Below are 9,299 nucleotides of genomic sequence, written 5' to 3' on the forward strand. Positions count from 1 at the left end.
GGAGTTCGAGACCAGCCTGACCAAAATGGCAAAACCTCATCTCTACTAAAAATACAAAATTAGCTGGGCGTGGTGGCACACGCCTATAATCCCAGCTATTCAGGAGGCTGAGGCAGGAGAATCACTTGAACTCAGGAGGCAGGGGTTGCGGTGAGCCAAGATCGTGCCATTGCCCTCCAGCCAGGGCAAGGAGAGCGAAACTCCTTCTCAAACAAAAACAAAAACAAAAAAACAGATTGTTCCACTTACATACTTAAAATCCTCCAGTGACTTCCTGTCATAATTAGAATAAAACCCAACCTCCGTCCTGGCCTCCTGTAATCCCAGCTACAGTGGGAACGGACCACTATGTCCACTCTGACCTCATCAGGGTCCACTCTCCCCTTCACGGGCCATGCTGACCTCTCCCACTTGGAGGCCTTTTTACCTGCTTCTTTCTCGGCATGCAACACTTTTCCTGACCCCTTGTTCAAAGCAGCCACCCACTGCCTCTGCCATTTTCTCATCACATCACACAAATTGTGATTGACTTCAAAGCACTTACGAGTCTCTGAACTTATTCACTTATTAGCCCTCACTAGAATGTAAGCTTCAGAGACCACGGAGCTCGAGTGTCCTGAGACAGTGAATGGCACATAGTAGGTGCTCAATAAAATCTGTATTGAAAGAATGAGTGAGCAAATGAATACATCAATGAACTACTCAGGCACCTTATGGAAAAAAAAAAACTGTTTATGCACATCACTGGCATTGCCACAGGCTGAAAAAGAAGGTGGAGTGGGCTGGGAGCAGGGAAGAATGGCGGAGAAGGGTGGGGGGTTGCATCTCTAAATCTGTGTTGTGGGGCCACATAGGGTGGACAGGGACTGTGAGTTGCAGCCTTTAGGTGCTACCGTCAGCCTGGGCTTCCCTCCAGGCCTGGCGCACCTTGATCTTCACTTTGAAAGAGTCGATCAGAAAGACCACCTTGGGGATGCCTTCCAGGGAGGGCAGCTGCCCATCATCTGGCACCTCCAGGTCGAACCTCTGCAGCAGCCAGGCCATGATGAGGAAGAGCTCCTGGCGGGCCAGGATCTCACCTATACAGGAGCGAGGTCCTGCTCCGAAGGGCAAATAGCTTACTGACGGTGAGATGAGCTGGGTCCCCGCTGGATTCAAGAAACGCTCTGCAGGCAAGGAGTGGCATCAGCCAGGGGTTAGGGCAGGAGGGAGGAGAGGCATGGTTCTGCCCTGGCTGAGGGGGAGACATGGCCCTGCCCAGGGAACCCCGATCTGAGGATGTAGCCTTATTATGGGGGAACCCCCGCCTGGGGAGAGATACAGCCCTGCTTTCAGGTAGCCCTTAATGACACAGAGGAAATGAAATATTCAGGAAGGATGGAAAAGAGGTGGAATTAACCTATGAAAATAGCACCACCCGAGGGGAGAAGGGACAGACTTAATGGCAGACAGAGGCGTAGAGGGCTTCTTGGAGGGTGAATTTGCAGTTGGTTGGAAGAAGAGCGTGGGAAACCCAACTGTGAAGAGTTTGGGTAAGTCTATGGCAGGATGAGGGTGTCAACAGGTCCGTATAGTTGGAGCCAAGAGTTTTCTAGCAGCAAGCTTGGCAGAGGTGAAGGGGTACTAGGGTGGTGGAGCAGAGTCCAGGTTCGCTGTGTGGCCAAGGCGCAGGACAGGACAGACTCACCAGGCATGAACTGATCCGGCTGGTGCCATTCCTTCTCATTGTGATGCAGTGCCCACAGATTGATGATAACATGTGTGCCCTTGTCCACAGCAAACTCACCGATGCTGCTCCAGAGTGGAAGAGGAAAAGTGGGTCTGGGACATCGTACTCCCTTCCTTGCTCAGCCTCATGCCCCCTCATTCTTCCGCCGTGAGGAAAATGGCCTTTTCTCCCTCGTTCCCACTCACTCATGTTTTCCTCAGCTTCTGCCAGATCAAATCTAAATCCAGCCCTTCTCCATCCCTTCCCTCCTAACAGGCACTTATGTCTGAACACCTGTGTCTGTGGACGTTGGTGTCTGGCAGTGGATGTGGGTGTGCGTTTGGAGCTGCGGCGCATGTTATGTGCGTGCTGCAGCTGGTTGGAGCATGGAGCTCCCAGCCTTTCATCCCAGACCACATGTCTGTGAGGGCAGCAGGAAGGTCCTCCGGGAAGTCAGGCAGATCTGTGGATGAGTCAATGCGTGTCTGTAGGTGGTAGAGACATGGAGCCACAGGGCTGGGGGCAGGATGATTTTTATTTTATTTAATTAATTAATTATTTATTTATTTTGAGACAAAGTCTCGCTCTGTCACCCAGGCTGGAGTGCAGTGGTGCGATCTTGGCTCACTGCAACCTCCGCCACCTTGGTTCAAGTGATCCTCCTGCCTCAGCCTCCTGAGTAGCTGGGACTACAGGCACGCACCACCATGCATGACTAATTTGTGTATTTTTAGTAGAGACAGGGTTTCACCATATTGGTCAGGCTGGTCTTGAACCCCTGACCTCATGATCCACCCGCCTCGGCCTCCCAAAGTGTTGGGATTACAGGTGTGAGCCACCGTGCCCGACCGGCAGGATGATTTTTAGTAGTTGATGGTTGACTAGCAGGGGCCGGGGGTAGGGGGAGCCAGGTGGGCTGGCAAGCAGTGTTGAATGCACCGTGGGGCTAGATGTCACTGGGAGGGCAGGCACACCTGGAGTCAATGTTGGCCTTGTGGGGGATGAGCATAGGGGCCACGGGCCTGATGCGAAGCACCTCTCGGATGGTGGCCTCCAGCAGGAGGAGACGGTTACGGTCACTGATAGTTGGTGTGCGGCTGAAACCCACATTCTGGTCAATCTCCTCGTAGAGCTTCTTCTTCACCTGAAGACCAGAGTAGGTTGGAGGTGACTAGTGTGTGTAAGCCCAGGAGAAGCAAGGGCTTAGAGAAGAATCCAACTGTGACATCGAGAAGAGCCTGTCCAGTCCCTTCCCAGTAGTGGCTCTGGGGCCCAGGCCTGGCTTCCAGAAGATGGGGCAGCTCTACTCTGGGGTCAAAGCCAACTACTGCTTGGGTAAGGGGCAGGGCAGGCCTAGTCTTCCTGCACAGAAAGCCTGAGAGAATTGGCTCTCCCTTTCTCTGGAGCCAAGAGATTGGGCTGGCTGGGGTCTAGGATGGATGAGGGGGAAGCACACCTGAGGATTGTGCAGCAGGAAGGCCACGGTCCATTTAACCACAGAGGTGGTGGTCTCCACGCCAGCCCCAAAGATGTCCCCTATGGTGGTGAGAATGTGGTTATCTGAAAGCAGCTCTGAGTCTTGATCTGGGCCAGCATTGCCATTATCTGAGTTCATCTTGGCTTGCATCAGTGTGTCCATCATGTTGGTGACAGAGTCACTCCGGAATTTCTCCTGGGTTGGGTGAGGTTGGGAGACATTAATAAGGAAGGAGCCCCATCTGTGACACTCCTGCCATACTTCTGTCCCTGACTAGAGATAACAAGGCTCCTTCCACTTGGAAGTAGAGCAAGTCTGGGCAGGACCTACGAACTTGTGGAGGTAGGAGGCATCCCTGGGCCCTCTTTAAATTTGGTGGAGAGGTTAGGTCTCTTCTAGGATCCTTTTCAATTCCTCACTTTTCGATCCCAACTCCTCGAGTCAGTTTTTTTTTGTTTTGTTTTGTTTTTTTGAGACAGAATCTTGGTGCAATGCCCAGGCTGGAATGCAATGGCGTGATCTCAGCTCACTGCAACCTCTGCTTCTCGGGTTCAAGCGATTCTCCTGTCTCAGCCTCCCGAGCAGGTGGGACTACAGGTACGCACCACCACGCCCGACTAGTTTTTGTATTTTTTTTTTTTTTTTGAGAAGGAGTTTCACTCTTGTTGTCCAGGCTGGAGTGCAATGGTACAATCTTGGCTCACTGCAGCCTCTGCCTCCTGGGTTCAAGTGATTCTCCTGCCTCAGCCTCCCAAATAGCTGGGATTATAGGCATGCGCCACCATGCCTGGCTAATTTTGTATTTTTAGTAGAGACAGAGTTTCTCCATATTGGTCAGGCTGGTCTCGAACTCCCAACCTCAGGTGATCTGCCCACTTTGGCCTCCCAAAGTGTTGGGATTACAGGCATGAGCCATCTTGCCTGGCCTAGTTTTTGTATTTTTAGTAGAGACGGGGTTTCACCATATTGGCCAGGCTGGTCTTGAACTCCTGACCTCAACTGATCTGCCCACCTCGGCCTCCCAAAGTGTTGGGATTACAGGTGTGAGCCACCGCGCCCAGCTCTTAAGTCAGTTTTTATTGTACACCTACTATGTGCCAGGTTCTCTGCTAGGTTTTGAAGCTTCTACAGTGTGTAGAATGGACCCCACCCTGCTCTCATGATTACTTTAAGCCTAACTCATATTCTCTTCTGCTCTGTCACTTACCTTGTAATTTTCAAGTATTTTATTCAGCAGATCATTTCGTATTTTAACATGGCTCTTTAAGTTTTCCAGGGTTTTGTTGGGGAAAATCTGGGAAATAAAAAGAAATGTTAAATCCACCCTTCTTCCATCTTGCTTCTCCAGCTGCCACAGTCTCTCCTGGAGGCGGAGCTTAGCTTTCTGTCTCTGGAAGTACCTACTCCACCCCTGACCTTCAGCCAGAATGGAAGGCAAGATGGGGACACAGAACGGGCTTATCATGACAACGAAGACAATTCTAAACAAGGGAGGAGGGCGTGGTCTCCACCTCTCCTTCCCCATTCAATCAAACATCAAACGCTGACTCTGCTATGTGTCCAGCCCTTAGGAGTGAGAGAGACGTGAGCCTGAAGTCTCAGACAAGCTCCTTAACCCCGCTAAGCCTGCTTCTCACCTGCACAATGGGGATAATAAAACCTACTTCCAAGGAGAATTCAGTGATGAATGCTTATAGAATGCTTAGTACTGGCACATGGTCATTGGAAAAGAAATGAAGGTCATTATCTGGAGTACTAAGGTGCATAATTAAAAGGCTAAATCTATCTCTGCAGAGAAATGGCAAAGGTTTTAAGTGGCAGAGGAGGTAGAGGTGGCGGAGGTAATCAGGAAAAAGATGGGTCATTGCGGCCGGAGCAGGGAAGTAAAATGGAAGGAAGATTGGGGACACTGTCAGGGTCTACTAGAACCTGAAGGCAGGGTGTGGCATCATCTCACCTTCAACCAGGGGATTAGGTCCACTAGGCTGTCCTTGCTCAGGTTGTCTATGATGCCTTCATTGTAATTCTGTATGATATTCAACTCAGGGTCCCCATTCTTGTAAGAGGTATTGAAGCAGATCAAGGAGATGACATTGGTTACCGCCACGAAGACGGGAAAGGAGATGTCTATGGGCTGTCCGTTGTGGGTGGCCAACATATCACACAATGTACTGATTTCCTGACAAACTGAAGGGAGACGGGGCATGAGAGTGGGAAATGGATCAGCACCCTCACCCCCTCTCTGTACCAGTTGCCTCTTAACAGGAGCGGGGGACAGATAGCAGATGGCCACTAGATGGCAGCAGTAGCCAAGAAAAGGCTGCATTGCGCTCTAGTCCTAACCCTTACCCCTACCCAACCCTCCTCTCCCTCCAGCAGCTCCTGTGGGATCCAGCCCCAGCCCCAGGGGCCAGCCTGGCACTCACTGATCTTCTCCAGCTTCTGATCGCCATCCTTGAACAGGGCAAAGGTGGCCATCGCCAGCCTTCGATGCAGCTGCCATTGTGCGCCAGAGTCAGCGAAGGCGATACCCTTACGGTTGTTGGACGTGATGTCTAGAGTTGCCTTTGGAGAGCAGGCAAGGCTGTAGGAATCACACACCATCCACCCCACTCTTGCCCTTGCACCTCTGGTCCCTGCTCTCCTTCCTGGAGGAGAAGGCAGGTATCTGGCATGCTGACCCCCATGTGGGCACAGCCCCACTGCACTCTACCATGACTGCAAGGACTTGGTAGGACAGACCCTAAGGCCTCCTACTCCCAATTCCTTCAGAAATACAGTAGATGAAGGAGAAAGAAAGAACCCTTAATTAGAATGCAGCAGCACTGGGGTTCTGTTCGCTGACAGGGTGCCCTCTGGGCTTCTTTTTGCTCATCAGTTTCTGACCAGAGGAAGGCAACTCTGGATAGGATAAACTCTCTAAACTATGCCTGTCCAGAGGGTAGGGAGCAGGTGAGCTTGTAGAGGCTGAGGACTGCACAGATCTCTGCTTTTCCCTGAGCCCTTAGCTGAGCTAAAGGCACAGCTCACCTCACTCAGGTTTACCCTTCCATTGCAAGCCTGCATACCCAGCCACGAGCCGACATTTGGAGAGTGCAGATGTTTTGTCTACCCAGTCTGGACTTGGGCCGAGCTGCCTCCTCCTAGAGGTGCCTCCAAAAGCATAAGGGTCCAAAGCCTCCCTTTTCCATCTCCTGACCCCGAAGATCCACATGACTAGCCTCCTCCATCTTCTCTGCCCCCGGGAGGAAGCCAGCAGAGGTGGGAGCCAGGTAGTTGGTCAGCAGACCTGGCTGATTGGTCCAAGGAAAAATAAACCAACCTTTGGCTTGATCAAAGCTGAGAGGCTGGCGGGGCACAGTGGCTCACACCTATAATCCCAGCACTTTGGGAGGCTAAGGTGGGAGGATCACGAGGTCAGGAGATCGAGACCATCCTGGCTAACACGGTGAAACGCCATCTCTACTAAAAATACAAAAAAATTAGTGGGCATGGTGGCATGCTCCTGTAGTCCCAGGTACTCAGGAGGCTGAGGCAGGAGAATCACTTGAACCCGGGAGGCGGAGGTTGCAGTGAGCTGAGATCGGCCACTGCACTCCAGGCTGGGCGACAGAGAGAGACTCTGTCTCAAAAAAAAAAAAAAAAAAAAAAAAAAAGCTGAGAGGCTGGGGGCCCTGCTGGGGTATTCAGGGGAGTTCTCAGCAGCAGGGTGCTGGGCTGGGGGCACTGGCAGTGTTTCTGGATGATCAGTACCCCTCCTGGCCTGGGAGCCTGACAACAAGCTCAGTAGGAGGCTCATCAGCAACCCTGAAATTTCATTGTAGATCACTGCCCCTGTGAGCCTGAGCAGCTGGAAATAGCACCAGGAAAGCAGCAATCCCAGCCTGCAATAGCCAGGCTACTTCTCCCCAGCAGCTGTCATGGAGGACAGTAATCACTGCCCCAATTTTCCATGAAAAGTAACATGAATCCTGGCTGTATAAGGGGCACTTACTGTGCTGGCTGCTAGGCTAAGTGCTGTACATGCACCTTCTCAGTCCATTAGAGAAGTCTAGGCCCAGAGAGAGGAGTGGAGTGAGGACTCCTTGACCCCTCAGACCACTGTGGTCCTCCCATCCCACCTCCTGGGCAGCCTCGTAGAGGAGACCTTCCTTTAATTCTTCCTGCCTCATTTAGAGGCTGGGTGGTGGTCTGAAGGTTCACTCCGTTCACATCATCCCACTAGTCTACTTTGGGAAGAATTACAGGTTGTTGGAGCTGGAAGCGCCATTCTAGGCATGGTCTGAAGACCTGAACAATCCCGGGGGTGGTGAAGGGGGCAGGGAGGAGATGGGCACCACTTACCATTTGAGGCCGCCCAGAGAAGTCCTTGCCCTTCTTAATAAGCACCTCCTTGGCCAGCTGGTGGTGGCCGACAATCACTGTAGTCTTGGTGCCCATACGAACAGAATAGATGGGGCCATATTTTTTCTGCAGCTTGAAGAAGTTGTTATGCATATGGCCATGTCTGGGGAGGAATGGCAGGCTGCCCACCAGGGGCAGGGACAGGAGGCTCTTGGGGTACTTGGCACCAGGGCACCTTCTTTTGGGCCAAAACAAATAAGCTAGGGTAAGCAGCAAGAGAGCCACGAGCTCCCACATGGTGGCTGGGTGCCGGCAGGCAAGATAGACAGCGGTGGAGTAGAAGGGCTGTGGCAACTCTAGGGCACAAGGAGGCCTTTTAAAGGGCTACCCTGATCTTCACCTTGACTTTGTGTTATCTCTTGCCTTGTGGAAAGATTCTCCTGGAGCCCAGCCAGGCCTGAGCTCATATCCAGAAGGGAGAGAGGCAGTGGGAGTGAAGGCCTCCTCAAGGGCTGGCTCAACTCCAGGGCAAACCTCCAGAGGAAGAGCTAGGTAAGGGAGGTCAGTTGATCACCCTCTGAGGAGCTCCCTATGCTTGAATGACCCCAGAGTGCGAATGGTATCTGGGCTCAGGAATCAAGGCTTGGAACTTTCCATGTTGCAAAATCAAAATCATTGGACAGATGACAGAGTCAGGAGGGTCACAAGTAGCAGGGACTGTCAAAGGTCTTTTATGCATTCTTTTTTTTTGAGACAGAGTCTTGCTCCATCACCAGGCTGGTGTGCAGTGGTGTGACTGTCCATCCAGCCCTGGCCCTCCAGCCCATGTGGTTTTGGCAGCAATAAGGGCTGTGGGTTAATGGTCCCCAAAATAAAAATGTTGTACATGTGTATGGGAATGAAAGGGGTGCTAAGCTGTGGGGAGCGGTGGAGGGGAAGGGAGAGATGAGGTCAGTACTAGGAACACCAGAGGTGGGAGGCCGTTTCATAACATTTCTTGTTGATCAAAACACCATCAACACCTTCTTTGCTCATCAGCAGGACTAGCCCCAATATTTCAACGTAGGTTCTTTCTGTAAGTGTCGGCTGGCTGAGAAATAAAGAGAGACAGTATAAATTTTACAGCTGGGCCGCCGGGGGTGGCATGACATATCGGTAGGACTGTGATACCCGCCTGAGCCTCAAACCAGCAAGTTTTTATTAAGGGTTTCAAAAAGGGGAGGGGGTGTAAGAATAGGGAGTAGGTACAAAGATCACATGCTTCAAAGGGCAAAAAGCAGAACTACTAATATGGGTCTAACAAAGATCACATGCTTCTGAGGGAACAGGACAAAGGGCAAAAGCAGAACTACCGATAAGGGTCCAACAAAGATCACAAGACAAAGGGCAAAAGCAGAACTACAGATAAGGGTCTATGTTCAGCGGTGCACGTATTGTCTTGATAAACATCTTAAACAACAGAAAACAGGGTTTGAGAGCAGAGAACCGGTCTGACCACAAATTTACCAGGGCAGAGTTTTTCCCCACCCTAGTAAGCCTGAGGGTACTGCAGGAGACCAGGGCATATCTCAGTCCTTATCTCAACTGCACAAGACAGACGTTCCCAGAGCGGCCGTTTATAGACCTCTCCCCAGGAATGCATTCCTTTCCCAGGGTATTTATTAATATTAATATTCCTTGCTAGGAAAAGAATTTAGCAATATCTTCCCTACTTGCATGTCCATTTATAGCCTCTCTCAAGAAGGAATATATGGCTCTTTCTGCCTGACC

At 51.3% G+C, this 9,299-nt stretch overlaps 1 protein-coding gene and 1 long non-coding RNA gene across 2 annotated transcripts; one reads left to right on the plus strand and one right to left on the minus strand.

Moving 5' to 3' along the window:
- Window positions 1–623: 623 nt before the first annotated feature.
- On the minus strand, window positions 624–8,619 carry LOC129006765 (steroid 17-alpha-hydroxylase/17,20 lyase). Its single transcript, XM_054436837.2, has 8 exons — window positions 7,530–8,619; window positions 5,612–5,750; window positions 5,143–5,372; window positions 4,393–4,479; window positions 3,165–3,380; window positions 2,683–2,852; window positions 1,688–1,791; window positions 624–1,166 (listed from the first exon to the last, which is right to left on the minus strand). The coding sequence occupies exons 1-8, from the start codon at window positions 7,824–7,826 to the stop codon at window positions 883–885; spliced, it is 1,527 nt and encodes a 508-aa protein (XP_054292812.1). The 5' UTR covers window positions 7,827–8,619; the 3' UTR covers window positions 624–882.
- Window positions 2,841–4,861, plus strand: LOC129006774 (uncharacterized). Its single transcript, XR_008492061.2, has 3 exons — window positions 2,841–3,043; window positions 3,665–3,782; window positions 4,534–4,861. It is a non-coding gene; the product is annotated as an uncharacterized LOC129006774 (long non-coding RNA).
- Window positions 8,620–9,299: the final 680 nt, after the last annotated feature.

The sequence above is a fragment of the Pongo pygmaeus genome, chromosome 8 (assembly GCF_028885625.2).
Source record: "Pongo pygmaeus isolate AG05252 chromosome 8, NHGRI_mPonPyg2-v2.0_pri, whole genome shotgun sequence".
NCBI lineage: Eukaryota > Metazoa > Chordata > Mammalia > Primates > Hominidae > Pongo > Pongo pygmaeus.